The following is a 22,593-nucleotide window of genomic DNA, read 5'->3' on the forward strand; positions in this document are numbered from 1 at the left end:
TCACCAAATAATGTACCAAACCCGCACTTCTAGTTTTAAACAAAGTGCAATGTCAATGCGCTTTCACAAGAGTACCACAGCGCATGCGTGTGATGCTGCTGACACAGAAGTCTGCGTTCGTCCATCTCTCTTAGTTCATAGTCTGTTGTATATTCTGGTTTGAATAAAGTAAGGCTGGGCGAAAAAATTCAAGTCATCCTCTCTGTCTAAATCTTTAGACATGTTTACGCATCTTCCTCTGCTTGTAAACAAGGCGCCAGCTCTCGAGTCAGCAGCACCACACGCATGGAAGAAAATAAATTGTTGAATAAAGTAGTTATTTTAGGTTTCTTTGCACACTAAAAGTATTGTTGTAGCTCGGGGATAGGCAAGGTCGGTCCTGGAGTGCCGATATCCTGCAGAGTTCAGCTCCAACCCCTAAACACACCTGAACAAGCTAATCAAGGTCTTCAGGATCACTAGGGCTACAGGCAGGTGAGGGGTCTTTCAGGGCTGGAACTAAACTCTGCAGGACATCGGCACTCCAGGACCGACGTTGCCTATGCCTGTTGTAGCTTTATAAAATTAAGGTTGAACCACTGATGTCACATCAACTATTTAAACGATGCCTTTCTGGGCCTTGAAGGTCTTACAGGTGACATGAGGGTGAATAATTAATGACAGAATTTTCATTTTTGGGTGAACTACCCCTTTAAAAGGTAAATAATATGAATTTGATGCATAGAGATTATATAAGAAAACAATGTTTTTATAACTAACTTAATATTAATCTATCAGCCAGTTAGTTACACACTAAACTTGCATACTAAACCTGATATTTAGTAGGATTAAGTTTTGTTGTTTTCAATGTATCAGTTTTAAAATCCCGTTGTAATCTAACAAATGTAATTAATTTACCATAACAAGTAAAAAGTACCTTGCCTCAAAGAAAAAAAGAAAAGAAAAAGCAATGCCAACGTGACTGAACAAGCAACCTGGTCAGAGAACAACAAAACCAAAAAAAAAAAAAAAAAAAAACAAGTAGAAGGGGCTGTTGTTTTTGAATTATGGAGAAAGAACAATTACTTAATTTCGTTTATCAGTGTAGAAAACTAAAATTGTAGATTATATAAAGTAACGCTGGAAACTTGCTGCAAAATAATATCTTAATTTATCAGGTTCTTTTACAAAAATAATCCCAAAGTTAAAATCTTAAACCTGACTCTATATCCCTACACTTCCATAACAAACTGATTTTAACAGATTAATTAGTAGCCATAAAGACAGAAACATGCTTGTGATAAAACAAGATCTTTATTTTCTTCTGTTGATTTTGTGTTGTCATTCTGCAAGTTTGGGGCTGAAAATTTAAAATGTTAGGTCAAGTGAGAACTACATACATAAGAACATAAATATACAGGCAGTATGTAAACTAAGCCAATCACCAGTATTAAACATTAGAATGTCCCTGAATTAAATAGTCTCTTTTTTTGCAGTAAGGGACAGTGGGCAGTGAGGCTCTTCCTGACTACTTCCAGGAGTTTGTCATGTCTGAACACATAACTGACAAGCCAACCAACAGGAGGCGAGAGAATTCAACACTAGAGAACAAGGCAGCTGTAACTCTACCAACTAAAAAACATCCAGACCCTAGTGCCACTGCAAACACACCTACAGTGGCATTACATATTCCCAAGCACATTCATTTCACATTTAATACTTTGAGCCAACATACATTCATGCTATTGAACACGAGCAGATCAATACCCTCAGCACCATGAATACCCAGATACACTTGCATCCACACACACACACACACACACACACACACCTATTCTTTAATGCATCTGAATGGACTAGGTCTTATAAACTTAGGCATGATGTAATTCTGATGTAAAGAGAGTCCTCTCAGGCTCTACAGTCACAGCTCCAGGAAGTCTCTGTCCAGGTCCCTGTAGGCTTCATCAATGTAGGAGGCAATAGCACAGCGTGAGCTTCTTCCAGAGCCCAGCAGTACTGAGACTGTCTCCTTCCAGTAGGTGAAGGGAATACAAGAGCTCTGTTTTTGGAAAGAGATAGAAAAGTTCATGCCTTAAGAGCTCACAATTGTGAGAGGATATCTGTGTATGGTCAATGGAACAGAGCTCACGTTCTCCAGGCAGGTGCTGTCCTTGTCCTTGTTGAGGTAGTGGTGCTGCCAGAAACGCAGCAGGTTGTGGAAGTTGTTGAGCAGGCACCCGGGGTATTTCTCTGCATATTCCTTTTCTTGCAGAGCGCTCAGATAGAAAGGCAACTTACCCCGCCTCCGCGCCAGCATCAGAATCACCAGACTGGTGTTCAGACAGCTCACGTTCTCCTGTGATTGATCAAAATCATGCCAATCTGTTTTAAGGGTCAATGGTATATAATAAAAAATGTAAAATTATTTTACTTTTTTTTTAATACAAATTTTTTATTATGAAGACATTTTTCGAAGTTTGTGTTATTATACTGACCATTTTTAAAAGTTACAAATTTAAGTTTGAAAAATTAACAAATTTCAGTTTAAATCTAATGAACTGTTATTACAGCATAACGTAATAAACGCATTTAATTTGTAAAAAGAATATTCACAAAGCATTTTATATAAATTTACAATGTGGCCTCTGTAAAGTGTCAGCCGCTCAATCGCGCAGGAACGATTACTGCAAAATGTAGATCATCGTGCAGGTTTGAAGGACTTCAGCTACACCTGAATAAAATGCATACACCTCTCTTGCTACTGCTCATGTGCCAGTGATTACCCCTCTCTGTCAATACTGACACTCATGCTGTAGGCTGCCGACCCCTGACACACACACACACAAAAAAAATCGTTTAACTTGCCTGAGTGAGGGTTTGGACATTGATGATGCTGGTCAGTCTGAAAAGGAAGGACAACCTGTTTTCCACTTGAGCCATGTAGGACAAGAGGCGACACTCTGAAAACACTTCAACCACTGAGAAAGAGAAAAGGAAATAGATTTTTAACACTCTTTAACACACATCCATCTCTCAATTAACTGTTCAGTCATTTGAGTCAAACCTTTCACATCTTTCATCTGGCTCTCAAAGCGGTCCAAAGACAGGACGATACATCGCACCAGCATGTTAGAGTCTACCAGAGAGCTGTTGATCTGAGTCAGGAACATCTGAAACTGAGGTGTCAAAAGGGAGAAAGACAGATTTGAGATCTACTGGATCATTTCGGTGTGAAAAATCACAAAGGATCTGACTGTAAACCCACCTTCTCCTCTGTGTTGAGATATTTGTTAAATCTTTTGAAGGCATCAATGTTGAACTTCATAAGCTCACCAAGTAGGTCAAAGTAGCTTTGAAGGACGTCATGTGACTTGCAGCCACTGTCGATGATGCAATATAGAATATGCTGAAAGAAGAGAATTATGAGATGATTTAATAATCCTATAACTGTAAACTACCAATTCAAAAGTTTGGGGCTGGTTAAGATTTTTAAAGTTACTGAAAGAATTATCTTATGCTCACCAAGGCTGCATTTATTTGATTAAAAATACAGTAATATTTGAAATTCGAGTCCAGTTTGAAATAAACTGAACTGTTTTCTATTTTAATACATTTTAAAATATAATTTATTCCTGCAATTAATTTTCAGCAGCCGTTACTCCAGTGTTCAGTGTCATACGATCCTTCAGAAATCAGTCTAATATGCGGATTTGCTGCTCAAGAAACATTTCTTATTATTATCAATGTTGAAAACAGCTTTGCTGCTTCACATTTTTGTGGAAACGGATAAATTTTTTCAGGATTCTTACGGTCGCCATGATTTTGCCAAATAAGACATGTTCCTGGATCAACATCTTTGGTTGATCCTGAATCAACATTACGGTCCAAAAATATAGACTTAACCCAATCCCTACCCCTAAACCTAACCCTACCCATAATTTATTCCTAAAATCAGTGTGAAATGATAGCTGATTAACAAGGGTGTAGAAGCAACTAACCCTGATCATAAGCCTAAAACAGATATTTCTTGAAAAGTTATCCCTCAATTCTGATTGGTTGATTGGAACGACTTTCCATGATCAACAAGGATGTTGATCCAGGAACATGTTGTACTTGGTGAATAGAATGTGTAGAAAAAAGTTCTTAGATGAATAGAAAAAAACAAAAAAAAAAACATTTAATAGAAATAAGTATTTTGTAACATCTTCAATATCACTTCTAAACAATTTAATGTATCCTTTGTAAATTAAAGTATTATTTCTTACAAGAAAACAACAACAACAAAAAAATACTTAATGCAAACCTTTGAATGGCAGTGTATTTTCACACAGGCAATGTAATGCATTACACACATATTTTGCTCACCTCTAACAAGCCTCTTCTGAGAAGAAACACTTGATCCGCATAGGATGGCGTTCCTCTCAGAAAACTCTCCACGGCTCTTGCCTGCCAGAACCTGAAGCAAGACATGGAGAAATGTCAAACTCAAGACACAAGATGACTATTACAAAAAGAAGAGGTCAGTAAGTGTAAGAAAACATTACAAAATGTAACTAAAGATCTCACCTGAATGAAGAATCAATTGGCTCTTTCTTCATGACTGAGATTAACCGTGTAAGAAGACCCTTTTTACCATCACAGACAAGGCTCCTGTAAACCAATTGACCAATTAATATAAGCCAATCAATGAGCAGTTCAAAACTTTAAAATAAGGAAGAACTTAAGTAATACGATATGAAAAGCGTTCCCATGCCTGTCTGTGTTATTCAGTGCCTCCATTTCAAAGATGTTTGCATTCAGGTAGATGTCACTCAGTTCATTCAGTTCCTGTCCACTTAGAAGAAGGTATTTATTCCTGTGAACAATAAAGAAAAAGTTTCCTACCACACCAGTGGATTTTCTCAATTTTAGCATTTCCTTGCATCTCTTTGTGATACTCACTCATGGTGGTCACTGAAGCTCTGCAGCAGCCTGAGGAACTGGATCTTGAAAGAGATCTCCTGATGTAGAGGGGAAAAAAAGCTGTATTCTCCCACCGTAATCATGCATATGTAAGAGTCTTTTAAATAATTAAGAGTAATAAAGGGCTGCTTCTTACTGGACTGCAGTCACAGTTCTGGTTCTGCCGATGTAAGACGTGACCAGAAGGCTGCCTTCTCCAGATCAGTTTATCAAACAGGTTGTTGAGACCTGGAATTAACTTGAACTCTGCCAACATTCTGTGAACCTGTGTCACAAGAGTAAAAATCTATGAAAAAGCTTCAAAATATCATTCAAAAGTTAAGGGTCAGTATGATATGCTTTAATTTTGAGAGACATTAAAGATGCTGTTCGTTCTTTCCAAGAATCCTTGACCAAAAAGCATAACGGTTTCAAGTAAAATATTAATTAGCACAACTGTTTTCAACACTGATAAATATAAAGTTTCCTGAGCAAATCAGCATATTAGAATGATGACAGTACAATGCAATGTCATAATAATGAAAATTCAGCTTTGATGCCAATGGTATAAAATACTTTTTATAAATACATTTAAATAGAAAACAGTTACTTTAAATTGTACTGTTCCATGATATTACTATTTTATATATCACCTGAAAGCTGAATAAATAAGCTATATATACATATATATATACATACATACATACATACATATACACACAAAATTCAAACTCTAAATAAACATACTGGTCAACCTTAGTCAACATTATGAAGTGACTAGTCAGTTAACTAGTAGGTCATCCTGACTCATTCCACGTCATATGTATTAAAATTCACAGTCACTTCAGTCCCATCACATTACCTGATTTCTTTGTCGGCCCATAAGCAGCACACACAGCACATAGAGAACCTCCACTTTGTACATGATCTCGTGTACGATCTTCATAGACTGGGGCAGCCTGTGTCTGAGCTGACTAGAGGACAGGGAGCTCTCATCAGATGACTCTGAAAGACAGCAAATCAAGACTTGGTGAGAACATATAATGCAGCTAACAGAAATACCAGAGCGGGAAAGAGAGGAGGACCTCACCTGTACTGCTCTGCTCTGCTTCCTCAATTGCTAACTGCATGAGAGCATCCAGAACCAATGCATTATCAAGCCAACTGTGCCATTCCTCCAGCTCCAGTCGGGCAGAGGTCTCCGCCGCCTCTGTAACTTTCCGTGTGGCAAGCTTACAAAGACGCTCAATAAAGCCTGGGATATTCACCAGAGTCACTGAGGAAAGATCACATGACACTGTAAAATGTATAGTGCTATTTTACATTTTGTGTGGATTAACTGCAGCTGTGTTTTCTAACCCTGGTTGCTCTCGGCGCGTGATGGGCATGTGCTGGTCTTTTGCTGGGTACTGTGGGCCAGGAGAGTGTGTTTGTCATCTACACTCACATCTGGCTCTGATATGGTGACTGAGAGGATACGACAGAAGTTGGCCAGCTGCTGCTGGTTGAAGCTCTGGACCAGACTGGCCAAGTTGGGAATTTCTTCAAGCTGGATGATTTCCTAAGATTAAAACGGCAAAAAAGTGATTTATTTAAGGTTCAGATAACATTCCTAAAAAACACTTTTAATACATTTTAAAATGTAAATTATTTCTGTAATGGCACACTGAATTTTAAACATCATTACCCCAGTCTTCAATGTCAGAAATCCTTCAGAAATAATTCTAATATGCAGATTTAATGCTCAATTTCTTATCAATTTTGAAAAAATTTGTGCTGTTTTTATTTTTTGGTGGAAACTGATACATAGTGTAGTATAATATGTATCACTTTCCACAAAAATGATATTTTTAAATAATAAATATATTAAACATTAAATATGAGTTTTTCCACAAAAAATAATAATTATATATGATATTAGTATTTAAAATAAAAATCAATTGTAACATAAAAGTTCTTACTATAACTTTTAATCTATTTAATGCATCCTTTTTTGAAAAATTATTATTAGCATTATTTGATCAAAACAATTAAACTGAACCCAAACATTTAAATAACAGTGTATATGCTTTGGCTTTTACCTTTCGAACACTCAGAATGTCCTCAATAAGAGTGGCAGTTTGTAGGAAAACCTTTTTATTGGACATGAGAGTGAACAGAAACGTGACAAAATCCTCCCTCGCTGCAAGGCTTTTTGTAACGCCCTCTGTCTGTCAGACAAATGCAGAGACTGTTACTCATAAGGAAACAAGCTATATAATTCAGAATTATCTGTGTCCTTCTGGAGTCATAAACATTGTTTTATACTTACACATATACAGCAGTTGTACAGAACGCTTAGACAATCCTTGATGAGATCGTCACTCACTAAAAATAATGAGGCAAACCTTTAATGGCTGGGACAGCATTACTGAATCTTATGCTGTTAATAACATTATTTCTATTATTAAACTATGGAAACAAAGAAGCTTGGATTTATTATTTAAATAAGCTTACGTGTGGGTAGGTCTCCCTGTACTGTGAGTGTTGGCCGCATCAGAATCTCTACAAATAACTGTAGATGAATGACAAAAGCATAGTGAGTAACTAACAAATCTGCAATTATGATAATTATGGTACCAGCCAAACTGGTTCATTTCTAATTAAAATATTATGATTCCAAGTTGGTACAATTCAGTTTCTGCTGTTTTATCCACACTAGAAGAGCGGAATAAGACGACAAAGCTAAGAACATGTAACACAGCACCTGAGGAGAAGCTCTTGCCACTTAAATTCTTGTGAGTATCAATGTCATAATAAATTACCATGTTACAATATTTTACTGACGGATAAAAACAGAGCATGATGGAAAATTTCACGATGGAAAACTCAGTATATCAAAGTAACGATTGTTTGTAGCACAAACTCTGCTTTGACGACATTTTTAAAAGTGTTCATTTCTAAATCTACAGCTACTGATCTGTTTAATATCAGAAAATAACTGCATTAATATACATTTAAAATCATTGTAATATGCCGATTTGTTGCTTAAGAAACTTATTATCCATCTTAAAAATGTTGAGCTGTTTAAAATTTTTGTGAAAATTCTGATACATTTTTTTTCTGGATTCTTTGGTCAACAAAGTTCAAACAACATTTATTTGAAATAAAAATCTTTTGTACTATTTTCAATGTGTTTACTGTCAATTTTGACAAATGATTAATTTAATGCTGGGTTTGACACTACCGACCACAACATTCTTTTGAGTAGACTACAGAATTATGTTGGCATTAGTAGAATTGCATTGGCATGGTTCAAATCTTACTTATCTGACCATCATCAATTCGTAGCAGTGAATGCCGAGGTATCATATCGATTACAAATACAGTATGGAGTACAACAAGGCTCAGTACAAGGACCGCTGCTTTTCGCTCTCCTTGCTAAGTATTCATTTAACTCCAAAAAGTTTGTACAATAGTGCACATTTTTACAGGCTCTCAGATCAAGCATAACTCAAAGCTAAAAACTACATCCAAGAGGAATAAGTATAATTATTTACATTAATGCCTTCAAACTGAATACAATTAAAATGACTTTGATCAAGATTAGTAAGGAGTAATATTTAACTACAAAACACTCACATGAACTCCTCCAAACAAGTCAAACGTATATGTATTTGGAGAAATCGACTCCTGTGGTGTTTTGCGCTCCTCTGTGATAAATGACATAGCCTCCATAGACAGCAATGATGACAGTTCCTGCACAAACACAAAACAACTCACTTAACATCTGATAGCAAATTATACAAATGTATTTGAGGCAATGCATTTAGTGTGAACAGACAAGGAAGTCTTGAATACCATGACCATGCTGTGAATCTTCGAGAGGTCGCTGTTAGGATGGCTGCTCTCTTGAAGTCTCCTCAATAACACTGGTATCCCCTGCCATTGAGCTCTTTTATCTCTCTCTTCCAGCAGAGCCACAGGAAACTGCATTTGACAACACAATCACAACACTTGTCAAGCACTGCAAATAAGACAAGCAGGTCAGACACTATATTATTACTCTTCTTATTATCATTGATTATTTTAGCACTAAGTAGCTTAAGCAAGTGATATTGTCTAAATGCTGTATGGTTTTGTTTGAAACTTATTTTACATGCATGGCTCTTCAGGCCCTCGTATGTAAACAGTGTCTAAAAAATGCTTTTAAGCCAGTTTAGTCCTTCATATAATTTAAGATCTCACCTGAGACCCTCTAATCAACCCAACACCCGTGATTTGGCCTTGTCGGATTTTATTCAAAATGTTTTTGCATGAATTTCCTCTGCTTGTTTGGGTCCGTGAAAACCCAGAGCTCCTCGTCGCCATTGCTGTTCCTCTGACGTTGTGACGTTGAGAAGTTTCCACGAACCCAGCGGGGAGGACAGTTAATACTGCTCCCTACTGGACTGGCGTGGAAACCACAACCAGTGGAGCACATGCTACTGACCCCTAATGAATTAAAGCTGTGCAACTCATACACGACCCCCCGAAACCGCTGTCCATTTGATGCGCGTGCCGATTTCTGAGACTTTATTGGCAAAACACGTGTGATTTTATATTCAGACGTTCAAAATATGCGTATATCTTTTAAAACATTAGTGCAATTGTTATGAACTTGTTATGTGAACTTTAAAAACGCTGTCATTATTTTCTATTATATCATTTAAATAAATTAAATCTCTCTCTCTCTCTCAGACACATCAATAACAAATACTACTACTAATAAAAATAATAATTCAAACAATAATTCATGCTTCATGACTGAAGCATTTACTATTTAATTTTAGATTAGATTAGATTCAACTTTATTGTCATTTATGCAGAGTACAAGTACAGAGCTAATGAAATGCAGTTAGCATCTAACCAGAAGTGCAAGAATATAGTGTTTTATATACATATAAGTGCAGAGTAAGTGAAGATATGATTTACAGAATATACAGTGGAATTGCTATATACAGTATTGAGCAGAGTATATACAGAATATAAAATAGGAATGCAATGTAGGGATTGTATGTACATTATGAACAGAGCAATGTAGATTATATAGATTACAGATTATATATACACATTATGAACAGCAGAAACGTGAGAACAGTGGTAATAAATAAATACAGCTGGATGAGTGTGCAAAGTATTGATAGAACAATGTATTCTATGCAAAATAGCAGTAGTGCAATATTTTATAGAAATAGTTTACTGTGCTTGTACAGTAACAACTTTAAACAGATTATAGTGTAATGACTTGAACGATGTGCAGTCTGTGCAAAATATGAGTAGTGCAAATGCATGTGTTTAAGGTACTGTGACCAGTGCATTAATAAGCAGGTGCAGGTTAGATTGGTGGTGTGGCGTTCAGAAGTGTCACAGCCTCGGGGAAGAAGCTCTTCCTGAGCCTACTAGTGCGAGAGCGTAGGCACCTGTAACGCCTGCCGGATGGAAGGAGGGTGAAAAGTCCATGGTTAGGGTGAGAGGCATCCTTGATGATGTTTCTTGCCCTGCCCAGACAGCGCTTATAATAAATGTTCTCAATGGAAGTTAACTGGGTGCCGGTGATCCGTTGAGCAGTTTTCACCACCCGCTGGAGTGCTTTGCGGTCAGATGCGGAGCAATTGCTGTACCATACTGAGATGCAGTTCGTGAGTATGCTCTCAATGGTACAGCGGTAGAATTCCACAAGGATCCTGGGATTCAGGTGAACTTTCTTAAGGCTCCTTAAGAAGTAAAGGCGCTGCTGTGCCTTTTTGACCAGAGTAGAGGTGTTATGGGACCAGGTGAGGTCATCAGAGATGTGGATGCCAAGGAACTTGAAACTCGACACACGCTCCACTTCAGCTCCGTTGATGTAGATGGGTGTGTGTGCATGACTCCTAGTCCGCCTGAAGTCCACAATGATCTCCTTTGTCTTCTGGGTGTTTAGCTGTAGATTGTTGGTGGCACACCACACAGCCAGGTGCTGCACCTCATCCCTGTAGGCTGATTCATCGTCATCCTTGATCAGACCTACCACCGTGGTGTCATCTGCAAATTTGATTATGGTGTTGGAGCCATAAACAGGAACACAGTCATGGGTGAAGAGGGAGTACAGGAGAGGGCTCAGTACGCAGCCCTGTGGCACGCCGGTGTTCAGGGTGATGATGGAGGAGGAGAGGTTATCTAACTTGACGGACTGAGGTCTGTTAGTCAGAAAATCTAGAATCCAATTACAGATGGGTGTGCTGATTCCAAGCTGGCTGAGTTTGGAGATCAGCTTGGAGGGGATTACTGTATTAAATGCAGAACTGAAGTCCATGAACAGCATTCTCACATGTGTGTTTTGACTGTCCAGGTGGGTGAGGGCAGAGTGAAGCGCTGTTGAGATGGCGTCCTCTGTTGACCTATTGTGGCGATAGGCAAATTGGAATGGGTCCAGTGTAGCAGGGAGACAGGATTTTAGGTGGGATGCAACCAGTTTCTCAAAACACTTGGCAATGATGGGGGTGAGTGCAACAGGACGGAAGTCGTTAGGGACCGAGGCAGTGGAATGTTTCGGTACTGGTACGATGGTGGAGGTTTTGAAGATAGTGGGGACAGTTGTTTGGGCCAGGGACAGATTGAAAATGTCCGTGAAGACCTCAGCTAGCTGCTCCGCACAGGCTTTAAGCACACGACCAGGTATTCCGTCAGGGCCAGCTGCCTTCCGTGCATTCACCTTACGCAAAGTGGAGTAAACGTCTGATGTGGAGAGAGTGAGAGGCAGTTCACTGGGTTGATGCTCAGCTTTGAGTGAGATCTCCTTATTATTTTGATCAAAACGAGCATAAAAGTGGTTGAGCTCGTTTGGGAGGGAGGCAGAGCTGGAGGGGGGCACAGAGTTAGGTGGTTTGTAATCCGTGATAGATTGTATGCCTTGCCACATACGCCGGGGGTCTGAAGAATTGAAGTGTTCTTCAATCTTCTGTTTGTGTGTGAGTTTGGCCTGGCAGATACCCTTCCTCAGGTTGGCTCTGGCTGAGCTGTAAGCCTCCTGGTCTCCAGACCTGAAGGCTGCATCTCTTGCTTTGAGCAGGAGGCGAACCTCTCTGTTCATCCAGGGCTTCTGATTGGGGAAGATTTTTATTTTTTTGTGTGTAGTCACTCTGCTCACACAGCTGTTGATGTGCTCCATGACAGAGTTGGTGTAAGTGTCAATGTTAATCTGAGAGTTTGTGGTGGCCTGGGCAGCAAACTCACTCCATTCTGTGAGCTGGAATTGATGTTGAAGAGTGGAGTCAGCACCTTCCAGCCAGATTTTAACAGTCCTTGTTGTAGGTTTCACACGTTTGATGACCGGGGTATACTTGGGGAGCAGGAACAAAGAGAGGTGATCAGACTGACCCAGGTGGGGGAGGGGTGTGACTTTGTAGGCATCACTCACATTAGTATAAACGTGGTCCAATGTTTTATGTCCTCTTGTAGTGCAGGAGACATTTTGATTAAATTTAGGGAGAACAGATCTAAGAGTGCAGTGATTGAAGTCCCCAGCAACAATAAAGGCTCCATCCGGGTGCAGGGTTTGTAGTTTGCTAATAGCAGCACAGAGTTCTTTCATAGCCACGTTAGCATTAGCGTCCGGAGGTACATAAACTGCAGCAGCAACAATGCAAGTAAACTCACGTGGTAGATAGAATGGCCTGCACTTGATAATCAGGAACTCCAGCTCAGCAGAGCAGTAGGTATCAACAATGACAGAGTCTTTGCACCATGATTTATTTACATAAATGCATACTCCACCACCCTTGTTTTTACCAGAGGTTGCTGCTACTCTGTCAGCCCTGAAGAGAGCACGTCCATCCATATGCACCACGCTGTTTGGGACATCGTTGCAGAGCCATGTTTCAGTGAAGAACATAACATTACAGTCCATAAGCCATTTCTGTGTGAGGGTCCAGATCTTTAGTTCGTCCATCTTGTTCATCAGAGACCGTACATTGGCAAGGAAGATGCTGGGCAGAGCTGGTCGATGTGGGTTTAGCCTTAGCTTAGCACGCAGCCCTCCACGCTTTCCCCGTCTTTGTTTACGGTCTCGACGCCGACGCCGAGCACTTCCGGTCGGTACGAGTGATCCGCTTGTCCGCGGTGATCTCAGTAGCTCCGGCGGGAGTTCGCTGAAGTCGAAAGGATGATCTAAAACTATGTTGGAACACTGTTTGTTGATGTCCAAAAGTGATTGTTTACTATAGCTGTAGTTCGCATAACTGGATCGCGCGAACACGAGTGAAATAACCAGGTAAATTAACACTATTTTCCAAAATCTGGTAAGACGCTGAGCCTCGCGATGTGTTCGCGCCGCCATCTTGTCTATCAAAGTTGTTTTTAACTTAAATTAATAATAATAACTAATAATTGACAAAAACAATAATAATAATTTTGAATATTTTTCAACTAGTGAACAGCAAGCATTTAGGGTTGTAATAAACAGTAATGCATGTAACTTTTTATAAGCAAAATATGGGTAAGACTTTATAATAAGGTTCATTAGTTAACATTAGTTAACATGAACTAAGAATGAACAATACTTCTACAGCATTTATTAATCTTAATGTTAATTTCAGCATTTACTAATGCATTATTAAAATCTGAAGTTGTGTTTGTTAACATTAGTTAATGTACTGTGAACTAACATGAATAAACAATGAACGACTGTATTTTTATTAACTAACGTTAACAAAGATGAATAGTGTAATAAATGTATTGATCATTGTTTATTCATGTTAGTTAATACATTAACTAATGTTAACAAATGACACCTTGTAAATTGTTACCAAAATATGCTTACTGTTTATATGTTAAACCATTAACTTACTGCAATTGTTATGAACTTGTTATATGAACTTAAAAATAACATTTTTTTTTTTTTTTTCTGGTCCACCTACATTTACTGGACACAGCATGACAAATAAACATTGAGGTTCCTGTTGTGTTCCCAATTTAGGTGGCTTTCCCTTCCCTGTTAAATGACCATAACTCCATCTCTTGGGCGATGATGAATGAAACCCACACACATAATCAACTTCATCAAAGGAGATTGAAGTTATGATAGAAGCCCATAGGAACTCAGCGCACACCCTCTGAGATGATAAACGACTAGTAAGGAAAGAGAGACGTGTGCCCATGCTCATGCGTTTCCTGAACACACAAGGAAGATCTGATGGGACTGTGTGCAGGACAACAGAACTAACTCAGCGACAAGGAAATGGGCGTTTGCTGAAGCTGACCCCAAAAAAATCCCCAATTTACTTTTGAGCCGAAAAGGGTGGAGAGCAGCAGACCTGAATAAACACGGCAAGAGTCCATACATAGTATATTTGCCTCTGCTGGATTTGGATCACATTTGGTGAGTTTACATTTTATTTAGTTCGCTTTTATTATTGTTTATGATTTGAATAGTTATGAAAAACTAAATCTGAACCATAAAATACAACAGCATAACACTTTACCACATCAAACTCTCCTGTGAATATAACATGATTTTAACAAGGGAATGAAAATGAATCTTATCATTTTATCAAAATCTAAATAACCATTTTAGAAAAGTTTTTGTTACAGTAAATATCTCACAAGACTGGTAATGAGAGTATGACTTTTCCCAAGGCTGTTCTTCTTTTGCCCTGAGGAAAAGCATGGTGTGTCTCAAGACTTAGAAAAGTCTGAATGAGTGCCTTCATTTCTCAGCTCTGGACTTCAGCCATAATCAGTTTACTTAGTATTTTTACTTCCTGGCCTTTTCCATCTTTAAATTTTAGCAAAAGCAGATTTGTTAAACCTCTTGTGCTTACAAAAAACTGAAGTTGTATCTTAAACCCTCCAATGAACATCAAGCAACTATTTTCTTATATAATAATGATAATAATAATGTTTTTATCATATAATTGAAAGTACTATAAAAAAATAAATAACATATAAAACATTATTTTTATATAATAAATATATTAACAATAATATTTAAAAATGTTGTGAATATAATAATTATAATAAATTACACAAAAAATATGTTACATATTTTTTTTCAAAGTAAAATATGTGTCCTGATGTACAACATGAAAGTTCAGTTTCAGATGTTGACAGGTGCTGTTTATCAGCATGGGGTCCCTTCTGATGCTTGTCACACTGCTTCATCTCATCACACTTGCGGTTCTCTTCATCGCCACCATGGAGAAGGTAAGCAGATTACGTTCCAAAACTATTTGATAATTCGTTAGAATAGTGTGCATATGTCTGAAATCATGAATGCATGTTTAATCTTCTGTATGATTCAGTTCTGGTGGGTTTGGGAGGGCACAGAACACTCGGACCTCTGGTATAACTGCAGATTTGACAATGAAACAGAGGCATGGTTCTGTGCATCATCAGAAGAGACGGGTAAAACAACACATTTGAGCACTTAAATGGTTTTAGAATCTGGCAATTTACTCGAACATATAGCACCACTGTTTAGAGTCGAGTAAGAATAGTCTCTCTGTTTTGTTTCCACCAGAGTGGCTTCAGGCTGTCCAGGTTCTGATGGTCCTGTCAGTGGTTTTCTCTGCCATTTCATTCCTGATATTCCTGGGACAACTCTTCACCATGTCTAAAGGAGGACTCTTTTACCTCACCGGCGTCTGTCAGGCATTTGCCAGTAAGTGCTTCAACCTAATTTTCTTTATTACTCGAGGTTACCATCTTCAGCCCAAGCCAAACACTCATTTCAGTTGCTCTGAAGTCGAGGAAAAATAATCGGAAATGTTCTGTCCTCAGGCCTCAACGCCTTCACCGCCGTGCTCATTTACACTCTGCACAATAAAGAAATCCTTCAGGACTCACGGGAGTTGAGCTCGGGACACTTCGGCTACTGCTTTTACTTGGCGTGGGTTTGTGTACCTCTGCTCCTGTGCAGTGGAATCATGTACATCCATCTGCGCAAAAGGGAGTAGAGTCTCCTAAAAAAAGACAAGCCATGCGAAGAATGTTTGTTGTTGATATACTTCACTGATTGATTATATACTTTATGATAGCTTGCAAGACATTTATTTTTTGATTATTTAGACTGTATTTAGCCGTATATAAATATACAAAGCTGAAATATGGCCGAAGATCAGCCCATCTTAGGTAACTCTTAAAGGCCAACCAAGACTAATCTATCTGATTAGCTGAATTATATCTAATTTAATAATAAAAGGGGCCAACTTAATCTTTTTTCATACTGAAGGGATACTTGGAAACATTGTAGTGGTATCTTTATGCTAAAGTTTAAAATGTATTTTTGTAAATAAATTCAATTTAGTCATTAATGTCTGATTTCAATTTCATTACTGTGTGAAAATATTCCTCACAAATACAGTGCCAGACGGTGGACTCCACAGACCTTGGGAGTGCATGACAAACTCATGACTCCAGTTTCTGAACTAATAGTTTCCATCACGCCGTCTAGCATGATCTTACGACAAACAAAGCTTTAAAAAACAAACAAAAAACGCTTCCTTGACATGCAAACGTCTCTTTTATGGGGGGTAGGGCGTTAGGATATCAGCACCTGGTGGTGACACTCTCAAACGCTCCAAAAAATAAAATGCTCTCCAATGTCAGACAAAGGGGTTTAATATCAGGTTCACCACAGCTCACAATCACACAATATCTCCAGAAGTATAGTCAGCTTCTGCATAGAATACAAGAAGGCCACTGATATGTTCACCAGCAGCAGTGTCCAAAATTGAAGTTGGCTCTTATTCAACCAATTCATAATTTCCTTCTTTAATAGCTAGGCATATAATAATGATAATAATAAAAAAAATCAGTATAGTGTGACAACCTAAATAACAAAATAAGCCTCAAAATGTCATAAAAGATAAATTGTTTTGTAAAAAAAAAACTTTTTTTTTTGATCATTGACAATTCAGGTTGATCTTGGTCATGGGGCTAGAATATAAGGCTACTTTAGTTTTAATGACAGTTCTGAGAAATGTTAAAGAGATGAATCACAGAACGAGGAATAAAACTGAGAAGGAGGTAAAGCAAAGCAGCATAAAGCTGCAAGATAGACACTGAGGTAAAAGGATGTCAAAACTCTTCAGAGAGCTCTTTATTTCAAATCTGAATATGTTCAGCTTTATTCTAAAACCGTAAAACTTGTTAGTTCTTCTCTTCGGTTCCTCTCTTCCTCTCTTTAACTGTATCACAGTGTGATTGCTTCCCCTTCTTCTCCATTTTTCTTTATCAGGAACACCCACCACCCCAAAACTGTCACAGAGGAATAACATGTCACTAAAGAAAACAAAATTAACTAATTAGAAGTCCTTTCAGTCCCGGTATCTCCAACTCAAGAGTGCTTTAATAAAGCCAGGTCACCGGTCACTTTAGCCGCTGCACAATGACAGCGTTCAGCAGGTTGGCTTCCTTCAGCGTCTGGCTCTCGTCCGTCAGCTCCTTGTTGGGGAAAGTAGTCATGAGAACGAACTCGGTGCCAGCTAAAGCTGGGCGAGCGCTGGCCACAAACTGACGCACATCAGACACCCTGAGATGGAGAAATATGGAATAAGAGGAAGATTTTCATGATATAGGGTTATTTTCAAAGCATTTTCACTGCGCTTTTACCTGTGGGTGTGGTTGAACTTCTGCACCAGCCGGCCTCCGTCGGCCAGTCTGATCTGGATGCTAGTGACAGGCTGAGAGCTGTCCACATTGATTGAAGCACTAGCCTCAGCTTCGTTGGTGGCCTGGTCCTGCGGGCTTCTCTGGAGCGACACCAACTCTGGAGTGGCACTGGGGAAGTTAAGAGTGAAATAAGGACAAGTTCAGCCACATGCAAAGATATAACTTATAATGATGAAGCAATATGAAGATCACACAGTGTACAATTAATTGTTGGATATTCAAAGTAGTCATGAATCTAAACAAGCAACTATTTCCTAAGTGCCATATGATTTAAAAAAAGAAAATTAAATTGTGATATGGATTAGTGCAATTATCAAATCACAGAGGCTGTGATTTAATTAAATAAACATATGCATCTACTCAAACTTGTTAGGAGTAGTCCTTATAAACCCTGTGGTTTTCTATTAAAATAAAATTCGAGCCATACTGTAAAATAAAACCATTTTTCTTATACTTTGTTTTACAATAAAGTTACAATAGTAATATTTAATATTTAAGTGACATTATTATTATTATTGTCATATTGACACATAACACAATTTTGGGCCAACTTGTGCAGCCCTACAAACAAGCAAAACAAACTAATATTTCCCCCCAAATCGTGAACCCTACTATTTCCCTATTGCTCTTAACAGCAAATACACAGCACCAAACACAGGAAGACACTAAGAGAGTCTGCGACTTATAGGCAATAAACTATCGCCCCCTTCTGGTTAAACAGATACACCGAACCTAGAAAACGAGGCTTAAAATGTTAATAACTGCATGCAAAAATATTATAGAACAGTTTCACTACTGAAAGTAAACAGACAATGTCTAATCAGTGTTAATATAAAACAAATTACCCTCTTAACTTGAGAAAACTAAAGCCATCGATTAGTTCATTCACTCAATAAGTCTTCCTGTCCAACAACGAGGCATTAGCCAGACACATGTTTTAGCAAGAGAAACAGTGTAATTAAGTACTTCAGCAGCCCTGAGCTCAGCAGGGAGAAGAAAATGAAAAGAATGAAGAAAGAGTTTCCCAACCTGCCAAGTTTCTGTCCTTCTCCAGCAAAGGCCTTGAAAACAAGTTTGGCTTTGGAAAAATCTTCATCCCGATGGTCCTCCATGTCTAAGTTTACCTGTCCACCCCGGGAACGCTGTCTCAATTCCAGAGGAATCTCCCTGAGAGAGTCAGAAAACAAGAAAGCGGTTCTATTAAGTCTAATTTGACAATCAGTTAGAAGAGGACTATCTAATAGCAGTCACCGGTACGTCAGTATCTAGAGGGCCCAACACAAAACTAAATACGTTTTCATTTGTGCAAAAAACACAACAAAAAATGTCAGATGATTTTGGAACCGACTCGAAGGGGAACTATAACTTCAGTTAATTAATTAAAATCAACTTCTGTAAACTGCCAAAACAACCAAATACCAGTGAATGGATTCAGAGCTCACCCTCTGCGGATCGACTCCAGGAAGAGAGCGTTCCCAGGATCACTGTAGTTCCTCAGCTCTCCATCATCAAGACTAAAGCCAGTCTTCCAGAGCTTCAGCACCACATGCACCTGCTAGCACAGCATAAATCACTGCAGCAGATCTCTCTACGTCTCAAAGACTTCAGCAGTCACAGGCTAGTGACTCACATCTTGTGCCCTGCTGGACTGTCTCCTCTCTCCCACCACATAAGTCGACTCTTCCTCTGGTGCAGCACCCAATCGATAACCACCACCCCCAAACGCCTTTAGAATAAGCAGACAGAAAGAAAAACGGAGTGACCCAAATTCAGATGAGATACGAGTACACAATAAGCCGGCATATTATCTTTAATTTACAGTATAGTTTATTCAGTGGAGAATCTACCTTGCTGGATTTGCTGGATTCTCCAGGTCCCTTGCCTGGTTTGTCAACAGGAACCGCCCCGTGCTCCTTAGCACCTTTAAACAAGTCCTCAACCAGCTCATTTGAGCTCTTCTTTTTGGGAGGACCAACAATCTGCTGCCCACTGCGTTCTGAGCCCCCGGCAAAGAACCTATGAGAGGAAAAGTCAGACATTACTCAATAAAATGAAGCATTAAATGCCATTTGTGAGTAAACTTGGCATTAAAAAAAGTGAGAGAACTTTTTTCATTATCTAGGTATTGAGAATGTCTTGAAAGGTGACGTTATATTTGATCTAAAACAATTTAAAAACAATATCTTTAATTCTGCTATAATCATCACACTTTTCCCCCATGATCTTTTAATAATTGAGAGACTAAGTTGAATATTTCTACTTTTCCAAATCAACGCAAGACCATTTGAAAAGCAAAAAGATAAATGGTGACTACAAAATGGAGAAAAACCAATAAGACATGGTGTGCAGTCACAGAATATAAAATTACAATTTCCTTATGCAATCATATACATTTAAACAACAGCTCATTTACATTTAGTCATTTAGCAGATGCTTTTATGCAAACGCGACTTACAAATAAGGGCAAAGGAAGCAATCAAAATCAACAAAAGAGCAATGATACACAAATGCTAAGTCTTAGCTTGCTTAACGTTGTACACGTAGCAAGGTTTTTTTTTTTATTCTATAATAAAAAAAAAAAAGAAAACCGATAGAATAGAAAAAAAGAGCAAGCTAGTGTTAGAGGCCTTTTTTTTGCTTTTGCTAATTGTATAAAAAAGAAAAAGAAATAGCTAGAATACACAAAGAAGAGAGAAGCTAGTGGTGGTGTTTTTTTTTTTTTTTTAATGAATCGAGTGCAAGTCTAAAAGGGGCAAGTTTTTTTTTAAAGAATAGATTTAGAATAGTATGGAAGCCCATTTCCGCCACTGAATAAAAAATGAAAATGTTAATTGCTACATTATATCTCACAATTCTGACTTTTTTTTCTCAGAATTGCGTGATATAAACTCGCAATTCTGACTTTTTTCTCGCAATTCTGAATTTATAACTCGCAATTGCAAGTTTATATCTCACAATTCTGGGAAAAAAGGCAGAATTGTGAGATAAAAAGTCGCAAATGCAATAACCTTCTTTTTTAAAATTCAGTCAAATGGGCTTCCATAGAATAAAGAGTGCTAGTCTAGAGTTAGAGGGTCAAATAAAGATGGAAGAGATGTGTTTTTAGAAGTTTATGCTTAAAATAAACACTGCAATATTCTATTTAAAAAAACATTATATGAACACTAAATTTCTAATAAACGCTTTAATGTTCAATAGAAATTATACTGTACTTTCACGGGTAAATCAATTTCTGATAAATGCTGCAATATTGATTTACAAGGATAAATTATATTATAATAAAATAGGACATTTCCTGATATCATGGTATCATTAGCTGTTATTAACGGTACAATAATTCAATACCTCTGGCCTTCCTCTTCACCACTGTCATCATCATCTTCATGCATAAGATCTCTAAAGGATGTCACTCTGGGTGCACTAAAATAAAAAGACATTACATTACCCATGTAGCTGATACTGTATAACTGAAAAGCCCAAATACATGACTTATTTTACCTTGGCCCCGTGGATCGACTGACAGAGCCAGACTCTGGCTGAGGGAGGGTGGCAATATCATCATCTCCTCCATCTTCAAAGAAATTAGCTAAAGCAAGCTGAGGACACAGATGTAAGAGAGCTGTCACTTCATTTCATAGACAGACACGTTAATTACAGAAACAAAACAACCCACACACACACTATCTGCCTTCTGTAACTACATGAATCAGATTATCTCAACGACTCCAAAATAGCACAATTTAAGGACGAAAAAACATCAAACCACGAATGTAAACATTGGTATCACTTGATCAGGCTAACGTTAAAGCTGCTAGCTTAAGACTTCATTTCTACGTAAAATATACCGGCACAGTTTAAAAATCTCCACTTCAATGTAATACTGACTGCCCAGTCCTGAAGTGCGAATCACATCACATATGATTAACCAGATGAGGACATTTAAGATACTCCAGGTGATTTTGATGAAGAGTGACTTGCACATTTCGTTAGTCGCTTGTACAGTTCACTGGCTGCGAGTAGAGGCTTAAAGTCTGCTAAAACCTCGGCTGCAATGCTTGTGCTTCCCAGCATAATATTTCAGTGATAAAATAATCAATGTGCCACTAACCTGTAGGTCCCAGCCGGCTGACTCGAGGAAGAAACGGGCCCTTTCTTCATCAACATCAGTTACAGCGACGAATCCCCTCACCGCTTCTTCCTGCTCCGCCATTTTTACGTGTCACGCTCAGCAAAGATCCGACAGGAAACGGGGAAACTTAGTTCCGCTGTTTTGGAGCACAGGGATCAGTGTATTTTTTTGTATATAGTTATTTAGTAGGCTATAAGTTGCATAATTATTATTTTATTATGTGCTTAAAACATTGATTTTGCAGATATTACTACTTCAGGCTTAGCCCATGTGGAGAATTGAGAATTCAAAGACAAATTCAGTGTTCCCCTTTTTTTAAATAGGCCTATATTTATTTATATTAGCCAGCAGATGGCAACACAGAACCTTCTGTTACTCACTATATTGGTTACTCCTGCTATGCAGTGCATAATTTCAGATCCACATCATGTTTTGTTATATCGGATAAAATTGATGTTTATATATTTATAGTTTATAAAGATGGAAATTATATAAGTTAGTTTTCATTAAACAACTGGCAGATGGTGCACTATTTGTCATATTCCATGGATGATATGCTTCTTCATTTGATCCCTTTCTCTGACTGAAATCTTTCAAACCAAAATAAATTATTGTTTTGATCGGTCATCAATTCAAAAATAATTTTTTCTTGTGTCCTCAAATTCACTTTCAGTGCTGTTCACCCTGTTGGTTAAGTCCACATGCATTAGGTTTTCCTCACTCCAGAGAATTTCTTTCAGTTAGACAAGATTACAGAAACATTTTATGACATCAAAAAATCAAACGATAGCTACAAAATATCAAAATGATCTTTAAGTTGACGCTGTTATGCAAGCTCAATTTAATCCTATGCTTCTTATTCCTATACTTCATGA

General features: G+C 38.1%; 3 protein-coding genes across 10 annotated transcripts; 1 reads left to right on the forward strand and 2 right to left on the reverse strand.

Annotated features, from left to right (window-relative positions):
* Positions 1–1,275: 1,275 nt before the first annotated feature.
* On the reverse strand, positions 1,276–9,467 carry LOC306859751 (short transient receptor potential channel 4-associated protein-like). Its single transcript, XM_079400991.1, has 19 exons — positions 9,148–9,467; positions 8,761–8,889; positions 8,542–8,658; positions 7,417–7,474; positions 7,232–7,287; positions 7,002–7,130; positions 6,280–6,481; positions 6,011–6,196; positions 5,783–5,925; positions 5,078–5,206; positions 4,921–4,979; positions 4,733–4,834; positions 4,546–4,629; positions 4,345–4,435; positions 3,245–3,385; positions 3,044–3,155; positions 2,845–2,957; positions 2,129–2,335; positions 1,276–2,038 (listed from the first exon to the last, which is right to left on the reverse strand). Exons 1-19 carry the CDS (start codon positions 9,268–9,270, stop codon positions 1,901–1,903), a joined length of 2,319 nt encoding a protein of 772 aa, XP_079257117.1. The 5' UTR covers positions 9,271–9,467; the 3' UTR covers positions 1,276–1,900.
* A 3,536-nt stretch (positions 9,468–13,003) lies between these two features.
* Positions 13,004–16,227, forward strand: emp3b (epithelial membrane protein 3b (MAM blood group)). Of its 3 annotated transcripts, none has more exons than XM_079401211.1 (6): positions 13,004–13,189; positions 13,895–14,296; positions 15,028–15,120; positions 15,219–15,321; positions 15,437–15,577; positions 15,697–16,227. In XM_079401211.1, the coding sequence occupies exons 3-6, from the start codon at positions 15,043–15,045 to the stop codon at positions 15,870–15,872; spliced, it is 498 nt and encodes a 165-aa protein (XP_079257337.1). In that variant the 5' UTR covers positions 13,004–13,189; positions 13,895–14,296; positions 15,028–15,042; the 3' UTR covers positions 15,873–16,227. The 3 variants fall into 3 exon arrangements, with proteins under 3 accessions (XP_079257337.1, XP_079257338.1, XP_079257339.1); XM_079401212.1 differs by having other exon boundaries at positions 13,017–13,189; positions 15,007–15,120; XM_079401213.1 differs by lacking the exon at positions 13,004–13,189 and having other exon boundaries at positions 14,033–14,296; positions 15,018–15,120.
* A 291-nt stretch (positions 16,228–16,518) lies between these two features.
* On the reverse strand, positions 16,519–21,833 carry LOC306859856 (NSFL1 cofactor p47-like). Of its 6 annotated transcripts, none has more exons than XM_079401222.1 (10): positions 21,698–21,833; positions 21,088–21,185; positions 20,935–21,009; positions 19,437–19,605; positions 19,220–19,315; positions 19,032–19,141; positions 18,619–18,756; positions 17,530–17,697; positions 17,284–17,449; positions 16,519–17,175 (listed from the first exon to the last, which is right to left on the reverse strand). In XM_079401222.1, the coding sequence occupies exons 1-9, from the start codon at positions 21,797–21,799 to the stop codon at positions 17,287–17,289; spliced, it is 1,119 nt and encodes a 372-aa protein (XP_079257348.1). In that variant the 5' UTR covers positions 21,800–21,833; the 3' UTR covers positions 16,519–17,175; positions 17,284–17,286. The 6 variants fall into 6 exon arrangements, with proteins under 6 accessions (XP_079257348.1, XP_079257349.1, XP_079257346.1 ...); XM_079401223.1 differs by having other exon boundaries at positions 16,519–17,199; XM_079401220.1 differs by having other exon boundaries at positions 19,032–19,144.
* Positions 21,834–22,593: the final 760 nt, after the last annotated feature.

This window comes from Barbus barbus (genome assembly GCF_936440315.1).
Source record: "Barbus barbus genome assembly, chromosome: 40".
Classification (NCBI taxonomy): domain Eukaryota; kingdom Metazoa; phylum Chordata; class Actinopteri; order Cypriniformes; family Cyprinidae; genus Barbus; species Barbus barbus.

Bases quoted from the DNA above. Each gene is read 5' to 3' on its own strand.
- LOC306859751 (XM_079400991.1), bottom strand. From the start codon at position 9,270: ATGGCGACGAGGAGCTCTGGGTTTTCACGGACCCAAACAAGCAGAGGA. The intron at 8,659-8,760 runs GTATTCAAGACT...GTGTTTGTGCAG, and splicing joins AGATTCACAGCATGGTCATG to GAACTGTCATCATTGCTGTC. The intron at 7,288-7,416 runs GTAAGCTTATTT...CATTATTTTTAG, and splicing joins ACAGGGAGACCTACCCACAC to TGAGTGACGATCTCATCAAG.
- emp3b (XM_079401211.1), top strand. From the start codon at position 15,043: ATGGGGTCCCTTCTGATGCTTGTCACACTGCTTCATCTCATCACACTT. The intron at 15,322-15,436 runs GTAAAACAACAC...TGTTTCCACCAG, and splicing joins TGCATCATCAGAAGAGACGG to AGTGGCTTCAGGCTGTCCAG. The intron at 15,578-15,696 runs GTAAGTGCTTCA...TTCTGTCCTCAG, and splicing joins CGTCTGTCAGGCATTTGCCA to GCCTCAACGCCTTCACCGCC.
- LOC306859856 (XM_079401220.1), bottom strand. From the start codon at position 21,799: ATGGCGGAGCAGGAAGAAGCGGTGAGGGGATTCGTCGCTGTAACTGAT. The intron at 21,186-21,697 runs GTTAGTGGCACA...CTGTGTCCTCAG, and splicing joins CAGCCGGCTGGGACCTACAG to CTTGCTTTAGCTAATTTCTT. The intron at 17,450-17,529 runs GTAAAAGCGCAG...TCTCCATCTCAG, and splicing joins AAGTTCAACCACACCCACAG to GGTGTCTGATGTGCGTCAGT.